The following is an 18,034-nucleotide window of genomic DNA, read 5'->3' on the forward strand; positions in this document are numbered from 1 at the left end:
GCAGTGCTTTGTCTAATGTTACCTCCGCTTTTGCTAGCTGGCTTTGAAGCCTCGTACATTTACATGTCCCTGTCGCAGAGCTTTTCAGCAGTCTACAGCAGATCCAGAAGAGTAAGACTACAGATGGTTCCGGACTGCTGCCAATAGCCACCAAAATACATGGTCAATATTTTTCACTAAAATGTTCATCACTACTGTGATATAATAATAACAGGAACTGTAAAAAAACAACTTACTGCTTAGGGAAATGCTAAAGGCTTTATTTATTACCCCCTCTCCCCAGGAACCAAATACTTGTGGGATGCAAATGCTACTGTCATTAAAGAAAAGTTTGGGACACACTACCAGTAAACAAACTCTCTGCTCCATTTGATTTGTTGGGTTCTGAGATATCACCAGGAGGAGTGTTGGCTGAATGATAAGGTAAAATTATAGTAATGAGAGGTTCAGAAAGGTAGAAAATCTGCTGCAATACCAGAAAGCTGTCATTTTCTTTAAAAGCAAGTAATTTTTCTTTCTTCTATTCAAGTATTCCTTAAGGTATACGGTCTAAAGGACATAACATTTATAAATTTTGTTCAGATTTATAAAATCTCTTTCATAAATATAACTGTGAAGTTGTTTTATGAATTTATAAGGTCCTGTCTTTGTCCATAGAGAATATCTGTAGTGTTTAGTAGAAACCTATCTATGGCAGCTCTCTGGAGATGCTCACAAACTGCATTTTTAGTCTCTTGAGAAATTAAAATATCAAGTTACATGATAATCATATGCCCCCTAACTGGAAGGAATGCCTTCATTTTCAGAAAGTTACTCATATATGAAAAGACACTGTTCTGAATACAAAAGTCCTTGATGGCACATAATAATATAAAGAATAAGGGAAGGCACACCCAGCTGGTAACGCTGGTCACCACTTTCCCCAGAAGGTCACAATTCCAAGGGCTTTTCATGACAGCTCTGCCTGCTGTGACACCACAAGCCCTGGGAACCATCAGGAAGATGTTTTGCAGTAGTAAGATAACAAACACCAGCCATACTATGGCTTTCATGCAAGCATGCTGTCCCGAGGTCCTAAGAAACAAAGCTCAAAAATGCAACCGACTGAGAGCTTCCCATCAGGAAGGGTATCTGATGAACAATACAGTTACTCCAAAGCCAAAATACTTCATGGAGGATTTTTTTTCCCCCAGATCTTCTCAGGTTTCTATCACAAAACCTGAAGTAAATATTTACAGTTGCCTAGTCTGGCCTGATTCTTGCTCTGGTTTGCAGAAATGACCTGAAATACCAATTTTCAAATGTATTTCTTATTTGGTTATCTTGCCTCTTGGGGACAGTGAATAAAAGGCCTGGATGCCTCTGCAGATGCCCCGCTCTTCTCTCAGTAGGACTCATGCATGTTTTGGTAGATTCGGGTCAGTAAATTAAATCAGGCAACATTTTCATTTAGAAAAGCCTTAGTTTTACCTGGAAATAAAATCAAAATGTTCCACTGCTTTAAAATATTTTTTCAATCATTTAATTTGTTGAACACTTTGCATACTTTAGCTTTTATCCTTACTGGGAATTGAAACAAACATCAAGCACTTTCTACATGGATACTTAAAACATAAAGCTTCATGCTGTCAGAAGAGAATAACATAAGACTGATTGTTAAACCATTCTTGGAAAGTTCTGGCTTTTTTTGTTTATAATCTGTTAAAATCACACTTTTCAATACTGGCTTTTTTTATCTGGTGGACCTACTAAGCTAAAATCAGTAAGTTTGTTACTAATCTCTAAGAGGTAAGAGTTTCACTCTATTTTCATTAAACCTGTGTTTCAGTTATTCCAGGTATGGAAAAACGGTACACATAGACACAATATCTATAGACATGTATATGCTCAAACACACAAAAAATATAGTATCTATGCACTTTTATATAAAGAAAGAACAAAAGTACCAACAGCGTTTGAAAAGAACATCCTCTTCCATCACAATATACATATAAACATCATGTAGAGGTAATTATTGTAATATGCTGCAATTCCTTATACATATACTCTCATAATGTAAGTCTTAAAATGTTTCTCATTTGATTTCTTCCCGAAATTTCCATGCACCTTTGTGCATGGCCCTTCAGTGATCCATGAGCTACACTACATCTTTGAAGAGTATAGCATGTGCACTATACTGTAGTCAAAGAGAAGAAACTGAAATATCAAACGTTGCTCCTGTTCACACCTGCTCAGAGAGACAGTGGCTCTCAAATGCCAAAAGGATGCAGAAAACTCCCTGGGCTTGTGAGCATGGATAAATCATCCTTCAGCTTCAGACTTCTCTGAATGCAACAGAACCCTCAAAGCCTTTGAATGCAAATCTGCTCATCGATACAATACTCGTAACTGATTAAATTAAGCTGAACTGAATCTGTACCATGTTCTCATCTTTTCCAGAATTTAGAGAAAACAACAGTATAAATGGGATTATACAGACTTGAAATTCCATACATCTCAGTCAAGGTTTAATGCACATGTGCTTTAAATCATGCCCTATTTAACACTCGTGATTACACAGCTGACCAAATACCCCCCCTCAGAAAACGTTTCCACAACCCCTTCTAGTAACCCCACAGAAATATAGAGCAACATTTTTCTTCTATAGAAGAATCATTTAGTCATCTAGGAATCCATACAAACAGCTATAATTTCTGCCCTTGCAGCTAAAAACTAACTCTCTACTTTAAAACAGAATATTTGGATTATTTACCATTAACAAACACATATAAACACTGGAAATCAAAAGAGTTTCAGCTCATTTGCTAGGAAAAGATAAAAAGCTGTATCCTACCTATGGTGGTAATAACAGTGCCAGCAAAGAAGAAGGAACTTCCCAAGTCCCAGTGACTGTTCTGAGTAGATGTGTTTCCTAAAGGTATGATTCCTGCATTTATTGCTGCCACTACTTGCTGCAAGTTTAAAAAAAAAAAATTTGTCAATATTCATGAAACAATGATATTAAGATACATTACACAGTAAATTGATTAACTTCACATACTTAATTCAAGCAATAAACCAGAAAGGATCAGTGTTGCTCTGCTTGAGTGTCATCATTCAGTCAGGCTACAATTTAATCTCCAGCAGACACCCCAAGCACTTCAGCATGCAGCAGAGCTGTAAACTCTGAACTTTAAGGAGAACGCAAAATCCACACCACCAGTAACTGCATCACCTTAGCTAGATGGCAAGCACAATTATTTTTACTGCTGCAACTATTTGGTGAAGAAAAATATGCATTATACAAAGATTTACAAAGAGAGTTTCCCAAAGCATTCCTCTATTGAGTTAGGCAAGCACATGTACTTCGTAAAAAATAGACATTTTAAAACTCCACGAAAAAATGTCCATGCACTGTTTTGGATCAAATGAACTCCAATTAATTAAAACACTTTTGCAGAACAGATAATTCAATAATTAAAGATTAATAGTCACACATATGGTTTAAAAGCTTTTGCTATATTAATAAAAAATTCAGAGTCAAATATAAAATATGTATCTCTAAGTTTATACAACTTTATAAATGTCATTCTTGGAAAATTCACTTCTAGCAACTAAAATGAACAACCTTGTCACTAGTAACAATTTCATAGTCTCAAGAAATATGAAACATTTCCTCTTTTGGCAGTGTCACCTACTGTAAATTCTTATCCCAAAAGCATTCCTATTTAGTTTTACCTCTATTGCAGATATATATCAGTATTTGAGTTAAACAGCACACACTAAGAAAAAGCATTTTTAAGTTTGCAGTAAATATTTTAAGGAATGTAAGTTACCATTTCATTCTGAAACTTTAAAACACACTTATTTTGTAATTGTTATCCTTTTAATAATAATCGGTGTTTAACAAAAGAACAACAGAGAAAGCAATGCTGCAGAGCTAAAATGAACATTTTAACTAAAAGTTTCTGCTTGGTGAACTGCCCAACAATGATTATGCGCATAAAGATATACAGCAATAGGGCAGACCAGAATGGATTTCCATGTGGGAAGTCTGCTGCAGAGGAACGGCGTTGTGCGGTAGCAATAATTTTTTCAATCTCAAAATACACTGATAATTTGCAAATGAAAACATTTTTGTTTCTAAACAGCACCCATGGAAGTCAGTTCATCTGCACAGAAATGACAAAATACCAACACCAGGTTAACCAGGCCATTGATTTGTCATGATGGGATCTCGATATACATCTATCATTTTCAGTTTGCCATTTTCAAAGCTCAGATGCACAAAGTAATCATTTTAAAGTCTGCAGATGCACCCCAGCCACAAGGATCTTGCTGCCACACCTAAGCCATTTTCAACATCCAGGGCTGCCAAGAGAAAGACAGCTAGCATATCTTTCTGTAGATTTTACACTGGTTTATCTTCTATACCTTCAACTGTTTTCATTTTGCCTTTTTTTTTCCCCTTAAATATCAGACAGGCAGACATCAAAGATGTGGAATTTTCAATGCTACTGAGGAAGGATAAAGGATAGGGAAGGGAAGGGAAGGGAAGGGAAGGGAAGGGGAGGGAAGGGAAAGGAAGCGTAGGGTAGGGTAAGGGAAGGGAAGGGAAGGGAAGGGAAGGGAAGGGAAGGGAAGGGAAGGGAAGGGAAGGGAAGGGAAGGGAAGGGAAGGGAAGGGAAGGGAAGGGAAGGGAAGGGAAGGGAAGGGAAGGGAAGGGAAGGGAAGGGAAGGGAAGGGAAGGGAAGGGAAAGGAAAGAGAGTTTAACCTTCCTTAGAGTCAGAAGAATGAAGCTTCTTCTACATTTGCACATCACATACAACTTGGCAACAGTAAAGACAGCAGCACTGGCAGGTGTTCCCATTACTGTAGGAAGGGGCACATCACACTAAGCAGCACGTGAAAACCATCCCTTGTATCGATTTTATAATTTAAGTAATACAGATATTCCTTTGACTTATAAACCCCAGAGCGCTGCATTATAAAGCCTACTGAATACATTTTGAGTACTGTTCCAGTTAATTGGATTAAGAACTTTAACCACAAGTCTTTGTGCCTGCAACAGGAACATGGTCTTCAGCAAGGACATCATATGGTAAAGCACTGATCAATATAAATTTATGGGACTATTCATGTTTTACTACAGTTTATTGCAACAGATAAATGCGCTACCCAGAGCAACCCTGTTTAGGCAGTCTAGCAAGACCAAGTTTTATACAGGTCCAAATGTAAAATGTTTTCAGAGTTTTATATCATCACTAAACCTTTTTGAAGCCGTACTACCTGAATGTCTTCTATATGAAAGGTGAGCCCTCATGAACTGCTCAAAGATCCACTAAAGCTGCGCATTTCTGAATGCTCTATACTGTACCTACAGACTTCCCAGAAAAAAAGATACAACATGACCTGAAATTGTTTTCTTGGTTCTGTTGGACCTAACAAAAACCAGATGGCTGCAAAAGACAATTAGTCACTATTATTATGCCTCTGATCGTAGCCAACTGCTAATTAGGAAAGAAGCAGGGCAAGTAGGCAAGTGACGCTTTCTCTTCATGTATCCTCACAGCTTCTGACTACGCACACAGCTTTAGGGACTTTATGAGGAGGAGGCTGCATCTGCATCGCAGCGTTCAGATTGGTTTGGGTGGATCATTCGACCATGAACTTATCTAACTCCTTTTGGACTCACTTGTCTTTCGGGAGCCAAGTCATTCTGTGGCAGTAGGTTCTGCAATTTACTTGCAGATTATTTAAAAAGCATTTCCCTTTTGAGATTTTCATGTGCTTCGAAGTAATTTTCTAAGTTCTTATGAGAAACACTTGACTCTTTCTTACTAAATAATACACTTACCCATTTAAATAAATCTGTTTAATATTGTCTATAAGTATTTTTTTTTATTATCAGTATTTCTCACCAACTTTCTTTGTACCTTTACTCGTTTACCTTAGATAGTTTTAAACATAGTCTTAGTCATAAGGGGCCAGATGATGCTTTCTTCATCACCAGGTTATTAAGTTTCCAAACACACACTATTATGCTTTCTCCTGTGCTGTTCCTATGTTTGGGAGAAGCCAGCTGTAAACACTAACAAAGCTGTTGCATTACATTCCGTAAGATTCTTCTGCAAGAGTCTTCCTTGCTAATAAGGGGGACAGTTGGTAAGGTTGCTGGTTGACTGAGATCAATATTACTATCTCATAAAGTCTTTGAATGTTGCTGCAGATTTTTCAGGAGGGATAACAGCATTTTCAGTTCTTTGATCAGAGGACATCTTTTCTTCTTAGTTTGGTCAATCGCTATGAGGAGATCTTCATCTAAGACTATTTCCAAGTGTACTTTTAAAAAGAAAATATATAACTCTTAAAATATGTACATTTCAGGGCACTAATTTCAAAGTAGCATCTTCTTTCTAAGTCCATTGCACAAACTTACCTGGAATATTGAAAATTAGCATTTCCTTAGCCCAGAATAAAAACCCAGGCTCATGCAGCCACTAACTTTGCTAAGGGCCAGGATCTCACCCTCATTATTCAAATAGCAAGCTCTTCACTGTCAGTGATGTTAGATTGAATTTTCTCTACCTCTTCATCCTTGGTCTTCAGGCTTTTTTCTTGACTGATGCCTTAGTACTAGAGCAAACACAACCACCCAATTTGTCGCAAGTTTGCCATGTCATTCTTTCCTTTCTTGAGAACTTCTTTCTGTCACCTGAGCCCTTCAGCTTATCCTATCTCACACAATAGCGAAGGAAGCTCTGTGCATTCTGAAACTCGAAACACAATCACGTTGGCCATTCTTCTAGTTTTACTTTTTTTTTCCATACACAAACTAAATTCCGACTTAAAAATCTGTTTCACTTCATCACTACAGAACCAGTCGATATTAGAACAGAATCATTAAATCATAGAATCACAGAATATGTTGGGTTGGAAGAGACCTTTAAAGGTCATCTAGTTCACCCCTACTGCAGTGAGCAAGGACATCTAGATCAGTCTGCTCAGAGCCCAACAGGGATATGGACAGCTTCAATTCTTAACCTGCGCAGATTATTTCACTTTGCCTTAGATTCTTCCAGAGCCTTTGCCTACTAGTTGTTCCATATGAGATGACTGAGGACTGAGCAGAGGAGGGGTAACCCAGCACATGGCACCCAATTAAGGCCTCTATGTACAATGATTTTAATAATAATATTGTATGATTACAGTAAAAAAAAACCCAAAACTTTTTTTCTCCTTTAGTTGCCTTTATAATGGTGGAAAAAAGGGCATTCTTTGACAGTAAAGAGAACTGAGACAAAAATTTTAAAATATTAGAAAATTTTAGGAACTTAAATCCACATGGATTCTTAGGCTAGCTCTGTACTCTATCTTAGGATAGGCCTGAGTTATGTCTGAGAACAAGTCCTAACTTGTACTACATCCAAACTACCTGGCTTCATACCCATATTTGGGAATAAGCTTTAGTAGAGCATCAGAGAAAAAAGGCAAAGATGCTTGAGTCCAGGGTGGATAGGCCAGGCATGACCTGCTTTACTTTCGAAACAAGGACCTCAGTTCCAAAACCATATAAGCACTGTATTCACACTCTGCTTTTTGCTTGAAATCCAAACACTGGGAAGAGTGACAATATAAAATCCCATTTCTATTGAATGTCAGCTTTTCGTTTCTTATATAATTTAGAAACACTTTCTGGTAAATATATTGCACACTTTTGTATTCTCACATCCCTGTGTTCATGTAGATATGTGTCTCTAGAAGCCATGCTGAGCTACCCAGAATTTTGTGGCCTTTTTCTGTCAAAACAAGAGATAACAGCACAGTCATTTTGTGAAAACAGAACACAATTCTCCTAGGTCAGGGATTTCAACCTCTGGTGCCCTGACCCTGCAAGGAGTCAATGGAGATGACTGACAAAAGCAAGCCTGTTGGCCATAGAGCTGGATCCACTAAGCAGGGGTCCTCAGAGCCACAGGTGAAATAAAGAGAAGTTATAATTTGTGAAGGGGAGCCTCTGGTAGCCAGCCACTATCTCATACAGTGATCAGGCAGAAATAAGTATGTGTCAAACCAGTCACCCTAATGCTCATCTCTTTGTTCCACACCAGGGTCTGAATGCATGCTTTTGTACCATCTTCCAGTCACTTCACTTCTATGAAGTGATGTCACACAACACTTCATTACTCTCAGCTTTTCTATCCAAAGCTTAAAATAGAAGCACCCTAAATTACACGTCTGACAAAATACAGACCGTGCAGTCTTTCGTTACTCAGCTCATCAGGAGTTGCTTTGTGCTTCCTGGCAATCATTTAAAAAGCAATGTCAAATAGTCAGACAAGCCTCAAAGTTTCTGGAAACTCAGCCTGGATTTCTTCCTTTGCTGTCCTGCTGCCATTTGACAAGAGCACTCTCTTGTTTCCCAGTATGACGATGTATCTCATATGGCCCAACTACTGCACGAATCCTGCTTTTTTATTTCAGCTTTGGTTGACAAAGAATGGAAGTCTTAGTTCTTTGTTCAGAGGCACACTAGGATGTTTTCAACACTTAGCAAACAACTCTCCAGAGTCCAAAAACATGTTTTCCAGCCTCGGTGTTAAAAGATATAGCAATGATGTTTGTATTATCATTCTGTTATTCCACATTTCTTGTTTTAGTTTGTATAACATGTGACTGTAATCTGCACTGAAGACTAGTACCCAATACATTGAAGAATTGAAGAATTCTTTTCCCCCTATGTTCACAATCTACTTGAACTAAAAACATATTGAAATACATTTCTATTTCTAAATACACAGTACAAACAGACTATGTATACAAATTTTGTGTGTGCATACACATACCTAAGTATGTATACATACACATTCAGGGAAGAGCTTTTTTTTTTTGGCTTCTTGAGATTAAAGCCTGGAAGAATTTTGCAGGCATCTGCTCAGCAAAACTGACTTACTAATGAGTCATAGCTGTCACCCTTTCTAAGACAAAACTCATAATTCAGATGCATTTTCTAGGTCCTATAAAGCCGTGCACCTGAAGTCAATGTATCATTTAAGAGGTCCAACAGCAGAAGCAGCAAAAAAAGTTAGAAACAATCTGCTTGGACAAAGTGACAAGGGGAGTTAGAATTTGTGTATTCAGTCTCCCAAAAATCTGTCTTGCTCTTATGTTTATGAAAGATAAAGACTGTGCTTTAAAAAAAATCCTTTTGGTTTAACCGCCATCTAGAAAATAACTACAGAAAAGGGAGTTGCCCCCTCACTGGACGGAACACTTGCAGGCAACAGAAGCTTTGGCAAAAAATTCTCTCCCTCCAGGAGCTAAGTGCAGAGCTAGAAGATAGGATGTGGCTGTAAGAGGACAGCAAGAACTGGAGCAGCCCTAAGTGAGGAGTGCACACAACCCAGGAGCTTCCGCAGCCCATCCTGACTTGACACAGCAGGCAGGCATCTGGTGTAGAGGACAGGCCTGGGTAAAGGTATGATCTACGGTCTTTCACAGAGATCTTCTACTTAATAAATATTCCCCTGATCTGAAGGTACAGGTAGAATTTGGGGAGCTTTACTGTGGAAAGAGACAAGAGCATCTGAACACTTATTTCTGACGAGACTGAAGCAGAAGGGAAATAATGGGGTGAACACTTGACTTACAGACTCAGTGAGAGGAAAAAAGAAGCAGGACCTTACTGTACCAATTAGGACTATCTGGATACCTGAAGTGAAGAATACATAAGCTCAAGTGCTTTGACAGACAGATGCCTTGCTAAGGACAAACACACGCATAGGGTAGTAACATAAATTACAGTTCCTGCGCTTCATGTTTTAACTACTTTGAAAGTCATACATTTCATGTTGCCTTGAAAACACCATCAACAGGCAGCTCTGCTACTGCTGTCTGCAATTTGTCATAAGCTTCATGTGTGAAATGCAGGCGGTACATTAAAAAACGGATGCAATGGTACTTTGGATCCCCAGATAAATAAATGAAATATGCCGTAGCATCAATTTTTTTTTTTTTTATGCTGGTCTATCAATCTTTTCAAGGCTGTAAGATTTAAAAAGTATAAACATCTGCTGCTTCCAGCTTAGGATCCAGACATGGGATGGTTCCTGCTTCCTTTTGTAGAAGCTGGAAGAAATTGCAAAACAGAGAGACTAAGAATATTTAGGGATTAAACTGGTATATTTGAACTCCCTCAAAAAGTGCCTGCTTAGAGGACCTGTAAGCTGCAGCTCACAAGATTGAGAATGTCTATAAATGTGGTAATTCAAAGAGTTAATAAAATTTGATTCAAGCTTAATAGGCTTAGGTAATAAATTTTAAATCTGTCTAAATAAATTTCAGATTTGTCTGAAACCAAGATCTTTGCATCTCTGTGATTTATTGTCTGCAAAAACGATACAGCAAGCTCAAATACCTTCTAATCTCTGGGAGAGATAGAAGGATTTACACATCTTTTTTTAAACAGTTTTCTACATATTCAGAGAGGTTGTGGTTGAGAAGCTTAACTGGCTGAAATAAAACAATATATTCCTGAGGATGCAGCAAAAATAGTTTCTTGAGGCTACAATGCAAGTTGTAAAAAGACACAAAATCAGCTACTGGTAGAGATGCAACTTAATGTAGCTTGAACTATAAAAATGAAGGCACAGAAAGCACATATTTTAAAGTAAAATATTTTTACAAGAAATTAATCACATAAGAAGCCATGTTGACACTGTGGTGATGCCAGTTTGATGAAAGAAACACTGCTCCCATGTCATTCATAACTGTGTCAGGCTTCCCTCAAGAGACATAAAGAAAAAAACCACATTTTTCCTCAAGGGAGAAAAAGAAAACACGTTTTGTTCTCATTCACAGTCTAAGAGATGAATGGAAAGACGTCAACAATGCAGCTGACACAAATGTACGACGAAAACAGGCACAGGATGTGGCTGTGGACCCCAGCACAGAGAGCTGTTCTCCTCGTGTTAACCACAAGCCCATGCAGAACCCAGGGAGATCAAGGTGTGGGATCAAGAGCAATTCAGCTGATTCTGGTGGTTAATTAACTTTTTTGTTTGTTTTAAATGCAAGCACATTTTTGTGGGCATTCAGTTTTCAGAAGAAGCCACACACCCTGAAAGGAGCTGGACTTAAAACTCTACAAGAGCCCTCTATTGCTAAGACAGCTTGGTGTGGCACACGGAGAACTTGGTCAGATTTTGAAATGAAGGCTTTATAAGATGAAAATTACCACAAACAGCATTCAGAACACATTAAAAAATGGTGCTGTTTAGTGGGATAGAGTTTAGTGGATTAGAGTTTTCAGAACTAATATATTTGAAGGATGCTTCTGCTAAAGGAACCAGAAATGAGGTATGTTCTGTTATTAACTGAAGTTTCAGTGTTCCTTTACTTGAGAACTCAGATTCAGAATTAACTCACTAAGTTAACAAAAACAATTCACATCAGCTCGCTGGGACACTCTAGATGTTTAAACTAATATAACTGAAATTTCTCTTATTTCAAATTTTTCCATGTAAAAATTATCAATTTTTGTATGCAAAAACAATAATACATTAAACGACTTGAAGCTTGGGGATTAAAAGGATTTTTTTTCCATGTTGGTTTATAAAGGTCAATATTAAAACAAATAACTGCTGAGCAATACATAATTAGGTTATATTTACATAAAAAAGATTTTTTTTTTCTTAAGCTTTCTCTTTGGTGGCGGGACAAATATTTGTCTCTCATTGCCAAGACAACCCACAGTGCACAATACTGGGTCACATCCTTAGCTCCTAGGAACAACATGATCTCTGGGTGGGAGGGAACAGCAAATTCATTGTTATTTCATACACTTCATTCCCTCTCTAGAATCCCCTATAGGAGGAATATATTCCCTACAGGGGGAATCAAGTGGATGAAACAACTGTAATGACAGCTTGTTGGATATCAGGCTGAGAGAGTTGGGGCTGTTCAGCCTGGAGAAGGGAAGGCTCCGGGGAAACCTTATTGCGACCTCCCAGTACCTGAAGGGGGCCTTCGGGAAAGCTGGGGAGGTGCTGTTTACAGGGGCATGTAGTGACAGGACGAGGGGCAATAGATTCAAACTAGAGCAGGGCAGAGGGCTAGACATTAGGAAGAAGTTCTTTATTATAAAGGTGGTGAAACACTCACACAGGTTGCCCAGAGAGATGGTGGAGGCTCCATCCCTGGAGACATCCAAGATCAGGCTGGTATGGGGCTCTGAGCAACCCGATCTAGTTAAAGATGTCCCTGCTCAGTGCACGGGGGTTGGACTAGATGGCCTTTAAAGGTCCCTTCCAGCCCAACACATTCTATGATTCTACGATTCTATGATTCTATGATCATATTCAGTCAGGCTCACCTGTTCTGAAAAACAAACCCTTTACCCCAGGTGATGTCCTTAAGGTACATGCGTGTATTTCAGCGTTGCAGGAGAACACGCGCGCAATCTGAACAGCAGCAACGTAACCTACGGTCTCTTTACATTTGCTACTATGCTCAGGTGCATAAATCCAGCAGGAGATTTTCCCAAATACTTGGCAATACTCTTTGTGCATCTGAGTTTGGAAACTGCCTCCAAAATTCCCAAATGTTTAGTGGCAAATAGTTCCCTTGCTATAGGGAACAATCAACACACTAAAAGACAGCTAGAACTAGATTTGAAATAATTAGATACAAGTTCACTAATTAGAGAATTTTTTAATTCCTTAATGTTTATTGTTATTTGCATGTGTATAGCTGAATTACTCCCAGGTTTCTATCAGCTTCTGCCAACAAAAAAGCTCACTGGTGGGGAAAAACCTGCTATATGCAACATGCCAAAAATCCCTAGTGTAAATGAAGATCAGGTTTAGAAACTTTGTCACATATGCATAAAATCCACATATTCTGAACTACATTTGCTCTTTTATTCTGTCACCTGGTCATTAGTTTATATTGCACAGCAAAACCACATTGAGAGCAGGCAGAGAAACCAAAACACCATCCATGATGAGTTGCCAAGAGCTCTTCCAAAAGAAAGATTAGTAGTAAAGTGGCCACATTCCTTTCTACAGCTTTATAATGTATTAGACATTATGTTTAACCTTCACCAAACCAATTCTTTCTCATCTCTTAATATTCGAGATCCTCTCAAGACCTTCCAACTGACGCTTTAAAAAACCCTTAAAGTTTAACATTGGATCATGCACAGCTTGCTGGTCTGTTATAACCTCATTAGACTCCCCAAGGTAGTGTTTGTACATTCACAAACTTCCCTCCTGGGATATTTCTCTAGTTGTAGATTTAGATATATCACCACTGACCACTGTGCACTGCCCACCTCAGCACCGTTGTGTACTGCATGCGATGATCCACTTAATATTGTTAACACTGGCTTCAGGCTACAGCAAAAGGAGTTGATATGGCCTGGAAAAAGGGATCTCCTGGGTGCACAAATATGCTCTGCGTGACTTTTGCACCTTTTAAGTGTGATACTAAATAGAAGTGCTCATGAAATATCCAAAAAAAAAAAAAATAATGTACCTGGAGGCAGGTCTCAGCATCATACAATGCTGTTGTTCATTGCACATGTGCAATAAAGCCTATAGTGAGGCAACAAGTAACTGAGGTGGTTTAGATTGAAAGAGATTTGCAACACTAGACCATGGAAGTCAGAGATGGAGGTGGTCATGGAGACCACCTCTTTGTCAAGAAACAAACAATGCTGCTGGATTGGGCTGAAAAGTTACGAAGATAACCCAGATCATTTTTCTGAGGCAGCTGAGACCACTTGGTTGTCATCACTGGAGCACTCTATTTCATTGACTTTGCACATTTTCTGTACTGCATAGCAGCTCTCCATTGCCCCATGTTTCACGTGTTATATAAAATATATTAGGTCTATAAAATATCACTCTCATTGAGTACACCTAGAGGAGCCACACAGTCAGTGTGAAAATACATAGTTTTAGGAATTTGAAACCCAGGGAATAAAGCTGTGTGTGTGGAAAAGTTGGCAACAGTATACATTTTTGGACCAGGATGGTTTTTAGTGCTTTGTAAGATAAAATAGAAATGGAGAAGACAGGATGGGAAAATTCCCTATCCTGTAAGCATTTATAGAAGCACATAGCTCTGTGTTGTATTCACCTCTGCAACAAAAGGAAGATTTTAGCAAAGATGATGGAAAGCACTTGGTCCCTGGGTGCCAGCGAATGTACACTTGTACGATTTTTTTAGCTGAATTTGTGCACTCAAACCACTCTCCCAAATTTGCTCACCTGACTAAGCCACCACATGCCATACTGTCAGTTAGCAGTCTTGGGATAGTCAAGCCTACTTCAGAGTAAGGGTTAAAGACTGAAAAAGCCTGGCACGATAAGCACCTTGAGCAACCACTAGTATGAACCACAGCCAAACCAGTTTCTGGATTCCCAGAACACTAAGTTCAAAAGGAAAAGTTTATAATGAATTTCATTATAGTTTGACTCAAGGTAAATACTTGATTAAAGAAGACATTACAGTCTGTAAGCTCTGTAATTTTCTTTCACACACACTAATCATCCCAGCTTCCTACGACACTAGTACATATTAATTTTCAGTTTTATAGCTTTCAGGGAATTCTTAAATATCATTTACTTTTTCCTCACATGCACTATTTATTTTTACTCATACAGACATCCAACAAAAACTGAAGAAACACTGCATTATATTGTAATAGCAGTCAGACATAAACCCAGAGAGTCAAAATGTATTCCAGTAATTTAGCTTCTGTGACAATGTGGTAAGTAGGAAAGAAATATGACCCCATGGTTAGGGTAGCAGCCTAGCCTTGGAAAAATGGGTTTGAGAGGCTGCTTTATCACTGATTTCCTATTTTACTTTGGCCAAGTCACCTAATATCTGACCCTTAAGCAACCTCATGATCAATCTGTTACCACATATTCTGCATAAAGAAAGGCACCCAAATGCCCTTGTAGGGCCAGGCTTCCCTGGCTCTCCTCCTATAAAAGGAGCATAACAGCACGTTCCTACCTCCACATTGTGGCATTCTTCTTCGTAGAGAAGTAGAAGACAACAAGGAGTTTTCTGATTTTCCCCAACAACAAGTAAACTCATCCCACAACCATGTCTCATCCACGTGCTGTGGGAGGCTGTGTCACCCCTCTGTGCTCCACAAGCCTGTGTCCTCCAAGTCATGCCAAAATCACTACTGAAGATGGGAGCTAATGCCAATAGAGGTATCTGTGCTCTGATAACTGTACCAAAATTGTCATTTATTTTACATGAAACATCTAATGGGCACTGAATGCTGATGAAGTGGTTTTCTATTACCAGTTTGTGCTTTTGGGTAAGGAATCATAAATGCTAAAATACCATAGTACTCCAGAGCAAATTTCAACAGTTTTTGCCTTAAGGACCATCTCACAGATGATATAAGATAATATTGCTTCGAAATTTCTATTTTTATCTTCATAAATATTGGATCTGACCTAAAAATTCCATGTGGGGATTTTTACACCATCTGCAAGAGATTGTTTCAATCAAAAAGTACATGTATACTTCTCTGAAATATTATCTCACATTCTGCTAGTAAAACCACTGAAACACAGTTATTACACAGCATCAAAATTCGCATCAACAGCACCTCCTTAGGCATGCCTAGTCAGGACACATGGAGACAAGAACTGCCTGACAGTCATTAAAAGGGCGGCAGTTTTGGAACATATTTTAGTGACAAGGCAGGGTCGAAATCACAAAATAGAAAACAGTTTCCAAGTTTGCCTTTAAAACTCTGAAGTAGTGTGCCATAAAAATGACTCGGTACCTCAGAGTTGTATTTGAAACTGCAAAAAAGCATCCACGCTGATGCTCAAGGCAGATTGGTCTAGAGAGGTAAAATCAACTTCTGAATTCCTAGCCTGATCTGCTGTCAAAAAACACCTCCAGAAAGCTTTGCTGCCCAAGCAACCATCACGCTCCACAGTTTGTTCTAGTCAGGGTCTGGATGCCTACCACACTCTGCTGCTCTCCGGTGTCCCATCTCAGGCTCTGCAGACGCAGATGGCCCCATGGCTACTGTCAACGAAGGGGTCAATGGTTGCCAACTCTTGGCTGTTCACCCCAGCCTCCTGGTTCACAATCTCATCCCTGGAACTGACATTACTTAGCAACCCCTTGCTGTTCCCTGTGGTGCCAATGGATATTCTTAATAGTACGGTAATATGGGATTTAAGTTGGAAAGGGCCTCATAAGGCTCCAGAACTAGTTCTGTACTAGCACAAATAAGTATTTCCTATAGTTCTGAGGCAGGTGATCTGCAAGAGGAAAGTCGTGTTAGTAGGAAGGCAGCAATGTACATCATTTATCGATGTGCCTTTAAGAAGCAGAGAAAATTGAGATTTAAGATCAAATATAGCAAGTTTGTGGTACTTTACTTAAAACAAAATCAATAAAAAGAAACATACAGCTGGAAGGAAAGCTAGCTTGATAGAATCACAGTAAATTAGAAGTCCTTTAAGGCAATGGATGGTGTATTTTCCTCCTTGGAATTAGGCATTTCGAGTATTGACAGACCTAGCAAGGCACAATCAATATATCAATTTCTTTGTGAGCTATTAATTGTATATATTGTTGATGAATAATCATTTAATTAGCATAATGGGAGGCTTCAGTGAAAAGGCCATCTACCAAGCATACTGGACCTAAAAATAGCAAGAGCTTTTCAACCACGAGGCTTTGCATGAAAATGCTATTGCTCAACTTCTGGTCTTAACACTTGTTACATTGCTCAGCCAATACAGAGCCTTGCTAATAAAGTTTTCCCCCTTTATCACAGCAGCACTGTCATATACAATTTGTTCCTCTAAGGCACGGTGACAAGGGTTTGGTATGGGTTACCTGAATCAGTTCATCAAGTTCTGTTGTATTCACACAGGAATGCTGAGACACAAATGTCTGCTTCTGAATCACAATGGTGGCTTTCTGGGAGGTCTCATGAGGCTGTTCCAGGGCTTTAAATACTGTTGCTCCAATTATTAAATAGACAACTACCACCAGAAAAATTGTGGAGACTGTCTTCCATTTCATAACATTAATAGCCGAATCACTTTCCTCCCGTGAAGAGAGCACAGTAGGCTTGGTGGAAAATGATAATCTCGGTTTGGAGTTCTGAGTGGCCGATTTGGGATCCAGCAAGTCAGGTGCCGCCACTGGCAAAACAGAAAAAGAAAGTTAATTTTTACAGTGCCACTGAGACTTCGTTTACTGATCTTCTTGTCAGAAGATTACAGAAATTCTCTTGCTTCTAACTGGAATTCTGAAACTGTTCTATCCCTTAAAACCTATGCCACCTTACAAGTCTGCTGCTCTGAGTAGTTATTACCCATTTTTCACACATACACATATATGCAACATTTTCCATATGCATCCGTACCCTTATGATATTCAGTCACTTCCAAAATGCAGATTTCCTCTACGCTCCTGAATTTTATTGAATTTGTGTAAGGTGCTATTTTGCTGCAGTAATTCTTTAAGCGCTGCTAAAAAGCTTTCCAGCTGTGTTTTACCTCAGCATTACAGAAGTAGCAGAAAAACACAAATCCTTCTCTCTCACACCTACTTTGTCCTGCGCTCTGAAAAATGCTGAGAACAGTTGCACGATCACTTCCGAACTGCCCAGACACAATCGTAAAAACAACACGTTGCTCATCGCATTGGTCTTAAAGCGTTAAGTGCGTATCAGTTACACTTTCCTCAAAATACCAGCAAAACATGTGTACTTACTGGAAAAGTCACCCATTTGTTAGAGACTGTGTTTTTATTTACAGCTCCAAAACCCCACCAGGTTAGGAAAAGAACAGCTGAGTGTGTTATCAAGTATCTCAGTAACTCATGTGACTACCAGCAACTACATGGGCACTAAAAAAAATATCCGCCACATCAAGTGCAGGTAAAGGTCTCCCGTGGGAAGATGGCCACAGCAGTTGACCACACAAGCTATATTTAAATTGTTTTGAATTACACGCACATTTTGAACGGCCACAACATCACTCCCAGCTG

The 18,034-nt window shown here is 38.9% G+C and overlaps 1 protein-coding gene across 1 annotated transcript in view; it reads right to left on the reverse strand.

The window, feature by feature from the left end:
* Positions 1–17,179, reverse strand: part of KCNK2 (potassium channel, subfamily K, member 2) — a gene marked incomplete at its 3' end in the record, with an annotated part of 62,059 nt that extends 44,880 nt beyond the window's left edge. Inside the window, exons 1-2 of the mRNA XM_009870434.1 lie at positions 16,874–17,179; positions 2,834–2,951 (exon numbers count right to left, since the gene is read on the reverse strand). Coding sequence (XP_009868736.1) covers positions 2,834–2,951; positions 16,874–17,062 — 307 coding nt within the window. The remainder of the gene's footprint in view (positions 1–2,833; positions 2,952–16,873) is intronic.
* Positions 17,180–18,034: the final 855 nt, after the last annotated feature.

This window comes from Apaloderma vittatum, unplaced genomic scaffold (genome assembly GCF_000703405.1).
Source record: "Apaloderma vittatum isolate BGI_N311 unplaced genomic scaffold, ASM70340v1 scaffold12745, whole genome shotgun sequence".
NCBI lineage: Eukaryota > Metazoa > Chordata > Aves > Trogoniformes > Trogonidae > Apaloderma > Apaloderma vittatum.